The sequence below is a fragment of the Monodon monoceros genome, unplaced genomic scaffold (assembly GCF_005190385.1).
Source record: "Monodon monoceros isolate NGI ecotype Baffin Bay Population unplaced genomic scaffold, NGI_Narwhal_1 Super_Scaffold_12, whole genome shotgun sequence".
Taxonomy (NCBI): domain Eukaryota; kingdom Metazoa; phylum Chordata; class Mammalia; order Artiodactyla; family Monodontidae; genus Monodon; species Monodon monoceros.
Genome location: NW_021703768.1, coordinates 109,202,811 through 109,220,672, shown reverse-complemented (window position 1 = coordinate 109,220,672; position 17,862 = coordinate 109,202,811). Strand labels below are relative to the sequence as shown.

The window sequence follows — 17,862 nt, the reverse complement described above, 5'->3', positions numbered from 1 at the left end:
GCACTTAGAAAGCAATCTAGAATTTTTTTTAGTTGAATTACATTTGAAAGTAGAAATCAGTATTTCCAGGGAAAATGCAGAGGATCACTGCTAACTAATTGATGATCCAGAGCAACGGAGGCATTACTTTGACCACCTGCCCTGTTGTAGAGATAATGGAATGGGCCAGCCTGGACAGCATTATTGTGAAGGATTAATTTCACAGGGTTCTTGCCCTGACTAGAAAGACAGAGAGGAAACATAAGGACTAAGTGATCCATGAAAAAGGTTGAATGAAATATTAAAAATGGGAATTCAGAAAAGATAAGCGCTGAAAGTCTAAGATTCTGGCTTAATATTTGCTCTAAATTTGAGAATGTGGCTTCTATAAGCTTGTATAACTTCTTATTCTAACCTGTAGTTCCCCTCATCATACCACCATGTTTATGTAGATGCAAACAGGAAAAGGAAATCCGCTGGTGGTTTATTTGGAGAAGGCCAAGTCAACAGAAAATCACCTCAGACTGTCTGCCTCACCAAATTATATTTACACATATGCACAGAGACACATTCATACTGTGGGAACAAGAAAAATGCAAGAAGTTTAATACCTGTCTTGTTAGCCCTTTCACCAACATACTTTTGTTTTTTTCTGGGCTTAATCCATTTATCATAATATTTCTGAGGGTCTGCTGTATTCCAACTGCTGGGTTAAAATAGTTGAAAGGCCAGGGCTCCGATCTTTTTCGAACTCTACCTTAATGAATGTGGCATATCTTTTGACCTACTTTTTTCTAACAACTTTGATATTATGTGAGTCTCTGAGCCTCTGTTCAATTTTCTTTTTGGCTTTTTTCCTCTCTTTCCTTCAATTTGGGTAGTTTTTATTGCCCTTCTTCAAGTTTACTCTTCTTGCAGTTTACCTTTCTTTATTGGTACTTCCCATTTTACCCTTAATTATGTTTGTACTTTCTTTTGAATCCTTGAATTTGCTTATAATAAATGTCAAAAATTCATGTCTCCTAATTTCATCATTCCTGCATCTCTTTATATTGATTGATTTTTCTCCTGATTATGGGTCACATTTCCATGTTCTTCATCTGTCTAGTAATTTTATATTGTATGCTGGATATTGTGGATACTACATTTAAAAAAAATCTTATCTAGTTATTAAAGAAACATTTTTCCTAGGAACTGCATCCTCAGCAGCATCATATAGTGACTACCAGTCCTGGTGGTCCTCATATCTACCTTTACCTTAAAAACCTGGCTTGCCTTTGTTTAGTCAAGGATTTATATATATATTTTTAAATTTATTTTATTTATTTATGGCTGCATTGGGTCTTCGTTGCTGCTTGCAAGCTTTCTCTAGTTGCAGCAAGTGGGGACTACTCTTATTCGCAGTGCAGAGATCCCCACTGTGGTGGCTTCTCCTGTTGTGGAGCACAGGCTCTAGGCGCATGGGCTTCAGTAGGTGTGGCACATGGGCTCAGTAGTTGTGGCTCTCGGGCTCTAGATCACAGGCTCAGTAGTTGTGGTGCATGGGCTTAGTTGCTACGCGACATGTGGGTTCTTCCCGGACCAGGGCTGGAAGCTGTGTGCCCTGCATTGGCAGGCGGATTCTTAACCACTGCGCCACCAGGGAAGCCCTGGTCAAGGATTTAGACCTTGGACTCTATGTAGCACATTTTGTACACTTTTTTAAAAATCCTTTGTAATTTTTTAGCATGTTTCTGGCCACTCTTTCATATATCTTTTTTTTTACATCTTTATTGGAGTATAATTGCTTTACAATGGTGTGTTAGTTTCTGCTTTATAACAAAGTGAATCAATTATACATATACATATGTTCCCATATCTCCTCCCTCTTGCGTCTCCCTCCCTCCTACCCTCCCTTTCCCACCCATCCAGGTGGTCACAAAGCACCGAGCTGATCTCCCTGTGCTATGCGGCTGCTTCCCACTAGCTATCTATTTTACGTTTGGTGGTGTATATATGTCCACAGCACTCTCTCACTTTGGCACAGCTTACCCTTCCCCCTCCCCATATCCTCAAGTCCATTCTCTAGTAGGCCTGTGTCTTTATTCCCATCTTACCCCTAGGTTCTTCATGACATTTTTTTTTTCTTAGATTCCATATATATGTGTTAGCATATGGTATTTGTCTTTCTCTTTCTGACTACACTCTGTATGACAGACTGTAGGTCCATCCACCTCACTCCAAATAACTCAATTTCGTTTCTTTTTATGGCTGAATAATATTCCATTGTATATATGTGCCACATCTTCTTTGTCCATTCATCTGATGATGGACAGTTAGGTTGTTTCCATCTCCTGGCTATTGTAAATAGAGCTGAAATGAACATTTTGGTACATGACTCTTTTTGAATTATGGTTTTCTCAGGGTATATGCCCAGTAGTGGGATTGCTGGGTCATATGGTAGTTCTATTTGTAGTTTTTTGAGGAACCTCTATACTGTTCTCCATAGTGGCTGTACCAGTTCACATTCCCACCAGCAGTGCAAGAGTGTTCCCTTTTCTCCACACCCTCTCAAGCATTTATTATTTCTAAATTTTTTTGATGATGGCCATTCTGACCGGTGTGAGATGATATCTCATTGTAGTTTTGATTTGCATTTCTCTAATGATTAATGATGTTGAGCATTCCTTCATGGGTTTGTTGGCAGTCTGTATATCATCTTTGGAGAAATGTCTCTTTAGGTGTTCTGCCCACTTTTGGATTGGGTTGTTTGCTTTTTTGTTATTGAGCTGCATGAGCTGCTTGTAAATTTTGGAGATTAATCCTTAGTCCCTTGCTTCATTTGCAAATATTTTCTCCCATTCTAAGGGTAGTAATTTGGTCTTGTTTATGGTTTCCTTTGCTGTGCAAAAGCTTTTATGTTTCATTAGGTCCTATTTGTTTATTTTTGTTTTAATTTCCATTTCTCTAGGAGGTGGGTCAAAAAGGATCTTGCTGTGATTAATGTCACAGAGAGTTCTGCCTATGTTTTCCTCTAAGAGTTTGATAGTTTCTGGCCTTACATTTAGGTCCTTAATCCATTTTGAGCTTATTTTTGTGTATGGTGTTAGGGATTGTTCTAATCTCATACTTTTACATGTACCTGTCCATTTTTCCCAGCACCACTTATTGAAGAGGCTGTCCTTTCTCCACTGTACATTCCTGCCTCCTTTATCAAACATAAGGTGACCATATGTGCGTGGGTTTATCTCTGGGCTTTCTATCCTGTTCCATTGATCTATATTTCTGTTTTTGTGCCAGTACCATACTGTCTTGATTACTGTAGCTTTGTAGTATAGTCTGAAGTCAGGGACCCTGATTCCTCCAGCTCCGTTTTTTGTTCTCAAGATTGCTTTGGCTATTCGGGATCTTTAATCTTTCCATACAAATTGTGAAATATTTTGTTCAGGTTCTGTGAAAAATGCCAGTGGTAGTTTCACAGGGATTGCATTGAATCTGTAGATTGCTTTGGGTAGTAGAGTCATTTTCACAATGTTGATTCTTCCAATCCAAGAACATGATATATCTCTCCATCTATTTGTATCATCTTTAATTTCTTTCATCAGTGTCTTATAATTTTCTGCATACTAGTCTTTCGTCTCCTTAGGTAGGTTTATTCTTAGATATTTTATTCTTTTTGTTGCAATGGTAAATGGGTGTGTTTTCTTGATTTCACTTTCAGATTTTTCATCATTACTGTATAGGAATGACAGAGATTTCTGTGCATTAATTTTGTATCCTGCTACTTTACCAAATTCATTGATTAGCTCTAGTAGTTTTCTGGTACCATCTTTAGGATTCTCTGTGTATAGTATCATGTCATCAGCAAACAGTGACAGCTTTACTTCTTCTTTTCTGATTTGGATTCCTTTTATTTCCCTTTCTTCTCTGATAGCTGTGGCTAAAACTTCTAAAACTATGTTGAATAAGAGTGGTGAGAGTGGGCAACCTTGTCTTGTTCCTGATCTTAGTAGAAATGGTTTCAGTTTTTCACCATTGAGGATGATGTCGGCTGTGGGTCTGTTATATATGGCCTTTATTATGTTGAGGAATGATCCTATGCCTACTTTCAGAAGGCTTTTTATCATAAATGCGTGTTGAATTTTGTCGAAAGCTTTCTCTGCGTCTATTGAGATGATCATATGGTTTTTCTCCTTCAATTTGCTAATATGGTGTATCACGTTGATTGATTTGCGTATATTGAAGAATCCTTGCATTCCTGGGATAAACCCCACTTATCATGGTGTATGATCCTTTTAATGTGCTGTTGGATTCTGTTTGCTAGTACTTTGTTGAGGATTTCTGCATCTATGTTCATCAGTGATATTGCCCTGTAGTTTTCTTTCTTTGTGACATCCTTGTCTGATTTTGGTATCAGGATGATGGTGGCCTTGTAGAATGAGTTTGGGAGTGTTCCTCCCTTTGCTATATTTTGGAAGAGTTTGAGAAGGATAGGTGTTAGCTCTTCTCTAAATGTTTGATAGAATTGGCCTGTGAAGCCATCTTGTCCTGGGCTTTTGTTTGTTGGAAGATTTTTAATCACAGTGTCAATTTCAGTGCTTGTGATTGGTCTGTTCATATTTTCTATTTCCTCCTGATTCAGTCTTGGCAGGTTCTGCATTTCTAAGAATTTGTCCATTTCTTCCAGGTTGTCCATTTTATTGGCATAGAGTTGCTTGTAGTAATCTCTCATGATCTTTTGCATTTCTGCAGTCTCAGTTGTTACTTCTCCTTTTTCATTTCTAATTCTATTGATTTGAGTCCTCTCCCTTTTTTTTCTTGATGAGTCTGGCTAATGGTTTATCAATTTTGTTTATCTTCTCAAAGAACCAGGTTTTAGTTTTATTGATCTTTGCTATTGTTCCCTTCATTTCTTTTTCATTTATTTCTGATCTGATCTTTATGATTTCTTTCCTTCTGCTGCCTTTGGGGATTTTTTGTTCTTCTTTCTCTAATTGCTTTAGGTGCAAGGTTAGGTTGTTTATTCGAGATGTTTCCTGTTTCTTAAGGTAGGACTGTATTGCTATAAACTTCCCTCTTAGAACTGCTTTTGCTGCATCCCATACGTTTTGGGTCGTCGTGTCTCCATTGTCATTTGTTTCTAGGTATTTTTTGATTTCCTCTTTGATTTCTTCAGTGATCATCTTGTTATTAAGTAGTGTATTGTTCAGCCTCCATGTGTTTGTATTTTTTACAGATCTTTTCCTGTGATTGATATCTAGTCTCATAGTGTTGTGGTCGGAAAAGATAGTTGATACAATTTCAATTTTCTTAAATTTACCAAGGCTTGATTTGTGATGTTCCATGAGCACTTGAGAAAAACGTGTATTCTGTTGTTTTTGGATGGCATGTCCTATAAATATCAATTAAGTCCATCTTTTTTAATGTATCATTTAAAGCTTGTGTTTCCTTATTTTTTTCATTTTGGACGATCTGTACATTGGTGAAAGTGGGGTGTTAAAGTCCCCTACTCTGTATCTGTTGCTGTCAGTTTCCCCTTTTATGGCTGTTAGTATTTGGCTTATGTATTGAGGTGCTCCTATATTGGGTGCATAAATATTTACAATTGTTATATCTTCTTCTTGGATCGATCCTTTGATCATTATGTAGTGGCCTTCTTTGTCTCTTCTAATTGTCTTTATTTTAAAGTCTATTTTGTCTGACATGAGAATTGCTACTCCAGCTTTCTTTTGGTTTCCATTTGCATGGAATATCTTTTTCCATCCCCTTACTTTCAGTCTGTATGTGTCTCTAGGTCTGAAGTGGGTCTCTTGTAGACAGCATATATATGGGTCTTGTTTTTGTATCCATTCAGCCAGTCTGTGTCTTTTGGTGGGAGCATTTAATCCATTTACATTTATGGTAATTATCGATATGTATGTTCCTATTCCCATTTTCTTAATTGTTTTGGGTTTGTTATTGTAGGTCTTTTCCTTCTCTTGTGTTTCTTGCCTAGAGAAGTTCCTTTAGCATTTGTTGTAAAGCTGGTTTTATGGTGCTGAACTCTCTCAGCTTTTGCTTGTGTGTAAAGGTTTTAATTTCTCCATCAAATCTGAATGAGATCCTTGCTGGGTAGAGTAGTCTTGGTTGCAGGCTTTTCTCCTTCATCACTTTAAATATGTCCTGCTACTCCCTTCTGGCTTGCAGATTTTCTGCTGAAAGATCAGGTGTTAACCTTATGGGGATTCCCTTGTGTGTTATTTGTTGTTTTTCCCTTGCTGCTTTTAATATGTTTTCTTTGTATTTAATTTTTGACAGTTTGATTAATATGTGTCTTGGCATGTTTCTCCTTGGATTTATCCTGTATGGGACTCTCTGTGCCTCCTGGACTTAATTAACTATTTCCTTTCCCATATTAGGGAAGTTTTCAACTATAATCTCTTCAAATATTTTGTCAGTCCCTTTCTTTTATTCTTCTTCTTCTGGAACCCCTATAATTCGAACGTTGGTGCGTTTAATGTTGTCCCAGATGTCTCTGAGACTGTCCTCAGTTCTTTTCATTCTTTTTTCTTTATTCTGCTCTGCAGTAGTTATTTCCACTATTTTATCTTCCAGGTCACTTATCCGTTCTTCTGCCTCAGTTATTCTGCTATTGATTCCATCTAGAGTATTTTTAATTTCATTTATTGTGTTGTTCATCGTTGTTTGTTTCATCTTTAGTTCTTCTAGGTCCTTGTTAAATGTTTCTTGCATTTTCTCTATTTCCAAGATTTTGGGTCACCTTTACTGTCATTATTCTGAATTCTTTTTCAGGTAGAGTGCCCATTTCCTCTTCATTTGTTAGGTCTGGTGGGTTTTTATCTTGCTCCTTCATCTGCTTTGTGTTTTTCTGTGCTCTGATTTTGCTTATCTTACTCTGTTTGGGCTCTCCTTTTTGCAGGCTGCAGGTTCTTAGTTCCCGTTGTTTTTGGTGTCTGTCCCCAGTGGCAAAAGTTGGTTCAGTGGGTTGTGTAGGCTTCCTGGTGCAGGGGACTAGTGCCTGTTTTCTGGTGGTTGAGGCTAGATCTTGTTTTTCTGGTGGGCAGGTCCACATCTGGTGGTGTGTTTTGGGGTGTCTGTTGCCTTATTACGATTTTAGGCAGCCTCTCTGCTAATGGGTGGGGTTGTGTTCCTGTCTTGCTAGTTGTTTGGCATAGGGTGTCCAGGACTGTAGCTTGCTGGTGGTTGAGTGGAGCTGGATCTTCGCGTTGAGATGGAGTACTCTGGGAGAGCTTTCTCCATTTGACATTACTTGGAGCCGGGAAGTCTCTGGTGGACCAATGTCCTGAACTCGGCTCTCCTACCTCAGAGGCACAGCCTTGACACCTGGCTGGAGCACCAAGAGCCTTTCATCCACACGGCTCAGAATAAAAGGGAGAAAAAGTAGAAAGAAAGAAAGGAAGGAAGGAAGGAAGGAGAATAAAGTAAGATAAAATAAAATAAAGTTATTAAAATAAAAAATAATTATTAAGAAAAAAGTTTTTAAAAAAAAAAAAAACATGGACGGATAGAACCCTTGGACAAATGGTGAAAGCAAAGCTATACAGACAAAATCTCACAGAGAAGCATACAGATACACACTCGCAAAAAGAGGAAAAGGGGAAAAAATAATAAATCTTGATCTCAAAGTCCACCTCCTCAATTTGGGATGATTCGTTGTCTATTCATGTATTGCACCCATAGATGCAGGGTACATCAATTTGATTGTGGAGATTTAATCCGCTGCTTCTGAGGCTGCTGGGAGAGATTTCCCTTTCTCTTTTTTGTTCGCACAGCTCCCGGGGCTCAGCTTTTGATTTGGCCCCTCCTCTGCGTGTAGGTTGCCGGAGGCTGTCTGTTCTTCGCTCAGACAAGACGGGGTTAAAGGAGCTGGTGACTCGGGGCCTCTGGCTCACTCAGGCCGGGGGGAGGGAGGGGTACGGATGCGGGGCGAGCCTGCAGCGGCAGAGGCTGGCGTGACGTTGCAGCAGCCTGAGGCGTGCCGTGCGTTCTCCCGGGGAAGTTGTCCCTAGATCACGGGACCCAGGCAGTGGCGGGCTGCACAGGCTCCCCGGAATGGAGGTGTGGATAGTGACCTGTGCTCGCACACAGCCTGCTTGGTGGCGGCAGCAGCAGCCTTAGCATCTCCTGCCCATCTCTGGGGTCTGCGCTGTTAGCCGCAGCTCGCACCCGTCTCTGGAGCTCCTTTAATCAGCACTCTTAATCCCGTCTCCTCGCGCACCGGGAAACAAAGAGGGAAGAAAAAGTCTCTTGCCTCTTCGGCAGGTCCAGACTTTTCCCGGACTCCCTCCTGGCTAGCCGTGGTGCACTAATCCCCTGCAGGCTGTGTTCACGCCGCCAACCCCAGTCCTCTCCCTGCGCTCCAACCGGAGCCCGAGCCTCAGCTCCAGCCCCACCCGCCCCGGCGGGTGAGCAGACAAACCTCTCGGGCTGGTGAGTGCCGGTCGGCACCGATCCTCTGTGCGGGAATCTCTCCGCTTTGCCCTCCGCACCCCTGTTGCTGTGCTCTCCTCCCTGGCTCCGAAGCTTCCCCCCTCCACCACCCGCAGTCTCCGCCCACGAAGGGGCTTCCTAATGTGTGGAAACCTTTCCTCCTTCACAGCTGCCTCCCACTGGTGCAGGCCCTGTCCCTATTCTTTTGTCTCTGTTTATTCTTTTTTCTTTTGCCCTACCCAGGTACGTGGGGAGTTTCTTGCCTTTTGGGAAGTCTGAGGTCGTCTGCCAGCGTTCAGTAGGTGTTTTGTAGGAGTTGTTCCACGTGTAGATGTATTTCTAGTGTATCTGTGGGGAGGAAGGTGATCTCTGCGTCTTACTCTTCTGACATCTTCCTCCGACTGAGACTCTTTCATATTTTTATTTATTTTTTTTAAAGCTGTACATATTTTAAATTTATTTATTTATTTATTTTAGGCTGCATTGGGTCTTCATTGCTGTGCGCAGGCTTTCTCTAGTTGCAGTGAGCGGGGACTACTCTTCGTTGTGGTGTGCAGGCTTCTCATTGTGGTGGCGTCTCTTGTTGCAGAGCACGGGCTCTAGGTGCGCGGGCTTCAGTAGTTGTGGTACATAGTCTCAGTACTTATGGCTTGCGGGCTCTAGAGCGCAGGCTCAGTAGTTGTGGCGCATAGGCTTAGCTGTTCCACAGCATGTGGGATCTTCCCGGACTAGAGCTCGAACCTGTGTCCCCTGCTTTGGCAGGCAGATTCTTAGCCACTGCGCCACCAGGGAAGTCCCTATATTTTTATTCTTCATTCTTATTTTACCACCTTATCCCTTTTGTAGACTCTTAACATTTTAGCAGTTGAGTATGTTCTCTTTACTAATTTTACTCATCCTTTTTCTTTTATCCTACTTTGAAAAAAGTACAGCTAAAAGAGGACAATGGTAAGAAGAGATTATATTCTTTCCTTTGCAGATGGCCTTAGAAAGTTCCTAAAAGAGTTCTTTTAATAGTCATCTCCCAGTCACTACCCATGATTTTCATTCTACCTAAAGAGTTATTTTCTTAAAATATCTTCACTTTTCGTGCAGATGACAGTAAGCCTTCCCTATTATCCACATAACTGAATTGCGTCTTGCCTTTTTTGAAAAAAATTTTATTGCAGTATAGTTGCTTTACAATGTTGTGTTAGTTTCTACTGTACAGCAAAGTGAATCAGCTATGCATATATATATATCTCCTCTTTTTTGGATTTCCTTCCCATTTAGGTCACCACAGAGCACTGATTAGAGTTCCCTGTGCTATACAGTAGGTTCTCATAGTTATCTATTTTATACATAGTATCAGTAGTGTATATATGTCAATCCCAGTCTCCCAATTCATCCCACCCCCACCCCCCTTTGCATCTTGCCCTTTTTTTTTTTTTTTTGTGGTACATGGGCCTCTCACTGTTGTGGCCTCTCCCGTTGCGGAGCACAGGCTCCAGACGCGCAGGCTCAGCGGCCATGGCTCACGGGCCCAGCTGCTCTGTGGCATGTGGGATCTTCCCGGACCGGGGCACAAACCTGTGTCCCCTGCATCGGCAGGCAGACTCTCAACCACTGCGCCACTAGGGAAGCCCTTGCCTTTTGTTATGTTGTGAGTTATCCATCTTTTTATCAGACATAATCTAAAAGATAAGAATGAGACTAGGTTGAAATAGTCTTGGTCAGGGGATGAAAACCTGAGATTGAGATGAGGACAGGGTAGTTTAAAAACTCAGATTTAAGGTAGATTGTCCTTAAAATTTGATAAAAGAGAAAAAGGCTGTTATTCCAGAGGTGAGCATCTATATTCTGAAAAATTAACTTGTGTAAAAAATATTGCTTCAGTGTTTTTTAACACTCATTTCTTAGATTAAAATCAGTGTTTGTAGATAAATTGGGTTTTGGAAAAGTCGTTTTAGTATCTACACATTTAAATTAAAACTACTTATCTTTGAAAAGAGATTGTAACTTTTTAACAAGTTTTTAGTTACAAAGGTATATTATTCAGAAATGCACTCTGCTTAAACCCTAAAGTTTCATAACCAAAATGTAACTCAGGAGAGCATGCTGGTCATAAGATAGGATTGCCCCTATAAGAGCCTTAAGAGCCAGTTTATCTAATCTTAAAGATTTCAAGTTGGGTGTTTAATCTAGTTTGTTAACTATTGATTAAAGCTCTTACTTAAAGCTGTGCAGAAGTCCAAAAGAAGTATAGAACCTGGTCTTACATAACAAATCAGAACTCTTTCAGTTGCAGGTATCAGAGCCTTAACTTGAATTAACTAAAGCCAGAACAGATAAGTTATTGACCCCCAGAGAAAGCAGAGGCAGCTCTGGCCTCAAGGAACCTGGATGCTTGCAAGTGTGTCTGCCCCTGTTTGCCTGTCTCTCTAGTCCTTTGACTCCTTGTTGCCTGATTGCTCTTCCTCCCTCTCTCTCTGTGACACGTTCTGTCACAGGTCATCTTTGTTGCACATGCTGTGCTTTTTCCATCTCTTTCCTGCATGATATGTTTTTGTTTTTTTGCTTTGCTGCTCTGCGTCTGTCTGTCTCGATCTCTTTCTGTGTCTGCTGTCTTGTTCAATGTCCTTCCTCCGCATTCCCCTGCCCTTTTCTCTGCCAGTTGATTCCATTTTCTCCCACCATAGAAAGGCATTCCCATGTGGCTGTAGGCTGTTCTGCCTCACATTCTTCCAATTCATCAACCAGAGGAGAAAGGATGCTCTGCCCTCCAGCTCCAGTTATAAAAATCCAGAGGAAAGGACTTTCTCCCTTAGCTTCCCTAGCCAGGAACAGGGCACTGTTTCCCTTTGAAATCTCTGGGTTAAGTGGGAGAGGAACATCAACTCCCTAAAAGAAGGAAGAACCTCTTCTGGGCAGACAAAATAGTAAATGTTCAACACAGGAGATGAGACTTAAATATTTGAATGAAGGTTCCATAGTTTTCAATAATCCTCATGTATGAGTGCTTATTTATTATGAAATTTCTGTACATTCTACTCATTTTTTTCCGTATCTGCTTTAGTATTCATGCTTTTTCATTTATTATAGTATGAATCAACTGAGTATAATATTTAGAAATATTGCCTAATAATCCACTTCAGGACAATTTGATTTTGTCCTGAAGTACAAAAAGTAAAAAATACAAAGTACAAAAAGTAAATAAATTATTTTATTTGTTTTCTATGAGTAACATTTAAATTCATAGTTTTTTAAAAATCTGCTAGTTCTTTTACAACTATCTGAGACTAGTATGTTTGCAAAGTTCAGGTTGTAAGTATAAGTTTATTTTTTTAAGATTGCTTAGAGCAGTGGTCCCCAACCTTTTTGGCACCAGGGACTGATTTCTTAGAAGACAGTTTTTCCACAGACAGGGGTGGGGGGGTTGGGGATGGATCAGATGGTAATGCGAGCGATGGGGAGCGATGGGGGGTAGCAGCTCACCTCCTGCTGTACAGCCTGGTTCCTAACAGGCCACAGACCAGAACCCATCTGCGGCTGGGGGGTTGGGGACCCCTGGTAGAGTAACCTTGGCTCTTCTTTGCTTACTGTTAGATTCAACAATAAGGTATTGGAAAGAGAGAAGTATTTGTTCAATCCTTCACAGTTGTTGAATTTTAGCACTTTTCAGTACTGCTGTTTTATGCTTCTGTTCTTAATTTACATGACTGTCTACCCTACTAGACTCTAAACCTAGTGCTGAAAGAATAATACCTTATTTATAACACCCAGCATATACTAACAAGGTACTCCTAAAATGATTGTTGGTAAACTGTCTTTCTCTTTCTTGCACTTTATATTTTAGGAAATGTACTTTTAAGAAACACAGGTGTTTGTTGGAAAGCAGGTGTTAATACATTTAGTGATGTTTGAGTCTCTTGACCATTTTATACATACTGGCTCAGATTTGTCAATTTAGATGTCACACTGAAATGATGACTTGTATTTTAGGCAGAGAGAAACGTTTTATAAATAAGTAGCATTTTGTTTTTGATAGAGCATACGGTGTTGCCTAATTCTTGATAATATTTGGTGGGAGGGGTAGTTTTGCTTCATTCAGATTGTGACATATAATTTTTATAACATGAAATGGTAAGTGATCAAGATTTCTTTCTGTAGGCTACGGAAAGTGAGGTAGGAGATGTAGATTTAACACGTCTTCCAGAAGGACCTGTTGATTCTGAAGATGAAGAAGAGGAAGATGAAGAGATTGATCGAACAGATCCACTGCAGGGGCGAGATCTTGTTCGAGAATGTCTTGAAAAAGAACCTGCAGACAAAACTGATGATGACATTGGTAAGAAATACATCTGTTCACAATAGGAATATTATAGTTCAGTTTATATATGGGTACCTATTGGTGCATAACAAATTACCCCCAACAAGGTTTTGTGGGTCAAGAATTCAGGAGCAGCCTACCTGAGTCGTTCTGGCTCATTGTCTCTCATGAGGTTGTAGTCAGAATGTGGCAGGGGTTACAGTCACTGGGCTAAGCTGGAGGATCTACTTCCAAGGTGGCTGCTCACATGGCTTTTGGCATAGAACCTCAGTTCCTCTCCACACGGGCTTCTCCAGAGGTTGTTTAAATGTCCTCACCACATGGCAGTTGGTTTCCCCCAAAGCCAGTAATTCAGGGGAGAATAAGGCAGATGCCATAGTATCTTTTATGATCTGGCCTCAGGAATGATACATCATTGCTTCTTCCCAATTCTGTTTGTCATACAGAGCAACCCTCATGCAGTATGGGAGAGGACTGCACGAGGACGTGAATATCAAGAGGCAAGAATTGTTTAGGGCCGTCTTTGAGGCTAGCTGCCCCAATATTAGAGCTTGTTTTGGAGGTTCTAGCAGTGGAACGCAGCTGTTCATATATCCGTAAGCGTAAGCGAAGGACAGTACTCCTTTCTCAGGGAAGGTTCTCCTCTATCGGGACAGGTTGTCCTCTTTGACCAAGTGTACAGCTTCAGGACGGATGCATGTGTGGAGTGGTGAAGGGAGGAAGGGGACACCTGCCTAGACAGCCGGATCAGCTGAATCAACCCTGGCCATCATTAGGGTGATGGATGTTGCAGCCAGAGAGTCCTCACATTCTGGCTGCCCCAATTTATAAAACAATAGCTTTGATTGCGGTAAAGTGATTTCCCTCTCCATGTCCATAAGACATGTAAAACACAGTGTGTCAGTGTTCAGTGTCTATGAATTCAAAAAAATTTCAAATGTTATCAAAAATCATAGTTTTGCCTGTAGCTTGAAAAAATATGTGTATATTTCTTGATTCAAATTTTATGAATTTTCCTTTAATTTCTTATAGAACTACTTACTGTACATTGGAGGTTGAGTAATACTAAAGATGCTAATGTTATCTTTAAGGACAGAGATTACTTAGTGTTGTTATATATTATGATTCAATTAAGATTTTATCCTAGATTTCCCTTTTATAAGAGTCATACTGCTGTGATTCAAGTCAGAAGATACTGCTACTAATAATTATAATCTATGGGAGTAAAGATCAATACATTTGAACATTCCTTGCCATGCTAATAACATATAATATAGTTATGCAACCTACAGTTGAGACTCATGTTGTGAATGCTATCTGGACAGCAACTGTAAGTGCATTTTTAGTGATAAAGAATTGTACACTATGCTGTTTTCACAAGGCTTTCTTAAAAATTGAAATATGATTAACTTCCAGTTATCTGTAGATAGATAGCACCTTATAGTTTCTTCTGTTTCAGCCTTAGCTGACTGCTTAAATGTTTTTTCCTTTATCTTTATTGCTCCTGTATCTATACCAGGGAATGGCCTGAGGCAGGTATTCAAACATTTGTTGGTTAAATTAAAGAGCGTTACCTTGTAGTTGCTTTGACAAATCTTAAACTAGTATTCACATTTGTTGTCCCTAATTTAATTACTTACTGACATTTATTAATAACTGTTTAAAAACTCTAGCCCAGAAAGAAACAGACAAAAGCCTTTTACACTAATCTGTTAGATCAAAGGACATCACTAAATGTAACCACCATGGAATAGCATCTCCTGTTAGGAAAATTAGCTAAACTCTCCAGCCTCGTCTGAATCTGTGTAGTTTCCTGGTTCTCTCTGGAGGTTGTGAATTCTGGTGTCTTCCATTATGCCTGTATTTTCATGTGAGTCTGAATATATCTGTTAACCAAATAGCTGAATTTTTTAAAGCAACAGTCATCTTGTATCTTGGTTTCTCTAGTTTAGCAGCATGAATTCCTAAGTTGATTAGAGAATTGGGTATTGGATTCTGGATTTTATTGTATCTTTAAACTGTAGTCCTTGATGGTCACCAAACTAGAATTTCTGTTTTTTAACAGAACAGTTACTGGAGTTTATGCACCAGCTTCCTGCTTTTGCAAACATGACCATGTCTGTAAGGAGAGAACTCTGCTCAGTGATGATTTTTGAAGTGGTGGAGCAGGCTGGAGCTATTATTCTTGAAGATGGGCAAGAGGTAGGTTAGCAAATAGATGTTACACATTACTTGGTTATAGCAGCTAATTTTTAGAATAATTTAATTTTCATAAACTTGTGTAGATCTTGACTTTTAAAATTTATACAGTTTTTTAAATGACTGCTGAGTTTGGGATAGTTATAATTTCTGAAAAGATAAGTTTTGTATTGTTTTTGCTTTATTTTGTCTTAATTTTGATTTCATGGCAGTGGACCTTGCACAGAATAGATGTTCAGTAATTAATATTCATTGGACCAAATTTGTTTTTACTTCTCAAATTAAATTATAAGATTTAAAAAAATTTTTCTTAATTATTCTTTGTTTTGTTTTTATTAATTTATTCTTTTTCTTATTAGTCATCCATTTTATACACATCAGTGTATACATGTCAGTAATTATTGTTATATTAGTATATTTATAACATTATTATTAAAATGTTTTTCAAGTATGTAATCTCCTTATCCCTTTTTCATATTATACATTTTTTTTTAAATGAAGGAAATGTATTGGTACCTGTGCCTCCTAGTAGACTGTTGTCAGTTGAGGCATTTATGTGGCAATTCTATTTTCAAAAATGCTTGGATGGCAACTTGTAGATGGGCAGAGGGAGGATTCAGAGGAATTGAAAAGTGTTACTGCTGTTAGGTAGCACTTCACTGGTTTTCTTATCGAACTGATAAAAATTAATGGTGAAATGTCAGTCAGTGCACATTGTCATATACTGCTAGTAGGAATATAAACAGTATTTCTGGAAAATCATTTAGAAATTTTTAACATGAGCTTCAAAGTATTAACAGCCTCTAACCCATTATTCCCCTTTTTAATGTCTCTCCTCCAGACACAATATAAAACTCAAAGAGTTATGCCAAAAGATATTCATTGCAGAATATGTATAATAGTAAAAATTGGAAATGACCAAAATATATCCCCCGCGAAAAAACAGTGGTTAACTAAATTATTATATAGCCACAGGTTATAATATTATATAGGTTTTCAAGTTATTTTAAAATTTGATAGATATCTTTGAGGGCAGGGGCCTTAGCTCTAGCTTTGTCTACATGCTTTCTCCCTGTATCCTAGAAATCGTTTGGCATATAGGATATACTAAAAAAAAGTTTGATGAACAAATGAGTATAGTATTAAATTTTTTTAAAAGGACAGGATAGCCTAAATAGTTCAACAATATGAAATAATATAAACATGGGAGAAAAATACTAAACTTTTGATGACAACTGTATAAATAGTGGGGTTTTGAATAACTTTACTTTTCCACAAATTTTGTCTTCTTTTAATATTCCACGGTTCTGTCAGCAAAAATTTGTTGTGTGCCTACTTTGTGCTAGGTACACAGTGAGGATAGTGGTGGAAAACCCCAATACAGCCCCTGTCCTCAAGTAATTTGTGTAATCCACAAATTCCACAATGAATGTATTTTATATTTGAAATAACTAAAAATTAAAAACAAACAGTTTTGAAAAAATATTTCTTGTTGCCAGTGATTCTCCTTCAGAACTGATAATCCAGATTTCCCTAAAATCACATTAAAACTGATTCACATTAAAATTGAAAGTTTAGGCTAATAAAAGGGATACCACATGAGAACAAGTAGTCTTTCACTGATATACAATAGGCCTTAGAATATGTCTCCTTAGAGCATTAAATACTTTGGTATAAATTGAGAGCAGTATTTTCTTAACATTAGGAGAAATTTTCAGTATTTTTTAAGATATGCCTTAAAATTCAGGCTTTTAATAGTTTTTCTGAATTAATCACTAGCTCCCTTTTTTTTTCTTTCTTTCTTTTGAGTGTTTGCTATGTGCCAGACACTATTCTAATCACTTGGTTTGTATTAAACTCATTTTTAATGGACACAAAAGTCCTGTGATAGGTAATGTTGTTATGCCCATTTTAGCAGTAAAGAAACTGAAGCCTAGGAGGTTAAATAACTTGCCCAGAGTCACTCAGCTAGTCAGTGGCAGATTCTGGATTCAGATTCCAAGAGCTGTTGGTCTTTTTTTTTTTTGTATTAATGGGACTGTGCCATTTGTAGCCTTTTATTTTTTTATTATTTTATTTTATTTAGTTTTTGGCTGCATTGGGTCTTCGTTGCTGCACGTGGGCTTTCTCTAGTTGCAGTGAGGAGGGCTGCTCTTCGTTGCAGTGCACAGGCGTCTCATTGCGGTGGCTTCTCTTGTTGCGGAGCACAGGGTCTAGGCGTGGGGGCTTCAGTAGTTGTGGCTCACGGGCTCTAGAGCACAGGCTCAGTAATTGTGGTGCACGGGCTTAGTTGCTCCACAGCATGTGGGATCTTCCCGGACTAGGGCTTGAACCCATAGTCCCCTGCATTAGCACACAGATTCTTAGCCACTGCGCCACCAGGGAAGCCCAGAGCTGGTGGTCTTAACCATAACAGTTACTGAGAGTCCCCGATTTCATTTGGTGACTAAAAGAAGAAAGAGTAAAATAAACTTTAGTGGTTGGCTTAACAGGAATAGGGTGTTACTGACAGAGTATTTAGTAATATAATCAGATCTTCTTTTTTCTTTTTTAAATTATACGAGTTCTATATATTGATTGATTATTTTTCAAAGTTAACATGTAACCCTCTTTTCCCAAAGATTCTTAAAGCCTATATTTTTCTCTATAGCTTGACTCATGGTATGTTATTTTAAACGGCACTGTAGAAATTAGTCATCCAGATGGAAAAGTTGAAAATCTCTTTATGGGAAATAGTTTTGGAATTACACCCACTCTGGATAAGCAGTACACTCATGGAGTTGTTAGGACTAAAGTAGACGATTGTCAGGTAAGCTTATGTCTGCTTGTGTACTCTTGTTTCTTGATTTTAAATGGCTGAGCTTTTTTTTCCTTCCCCAAAATAAAATAGCTTGATTTGAGAATTGGGGGTTTGAAAAGCTCACAGTTAATAAAGGAAACTAGAT

The 17,862-nt window shown here is 39.0% G+C and overlaps 1 protein-coding gene across 5 annotated transcripts in view; it reads left to right on the top strand.

The window, feature by feature from the left end:
• Positions 1 to 17,862, top strand: part of RAPGEF6 (Rap guanine nucleotide exchange factor 6) — a 221,043-nt gene that overhangs the window by 124,238 nt on the left and 78,943 nt on the right. For all 5 annotated transcript variants that reach the window (XM_029219185.1, XM_029219186.1, XM_029219187.1 and 2 more), the window contains 3 exons: positions 12,559 to 12,736; positions 14,784 to 14,920; positions 17,568 to 17,726. In XM_029219185.1, coding sequence (XP_029075018.1) covers positions 12,559 to 12,736; positions 14,784 to 14,920; positions 17,568 to 17,726 — 474 coding nt within the window. The remainder of the gene's footprint in view (positions 1 to 12,558; positions 12,737 to 14,783; positions 14,921 to 17,567; positions 17,727 to 17,862) is intronic.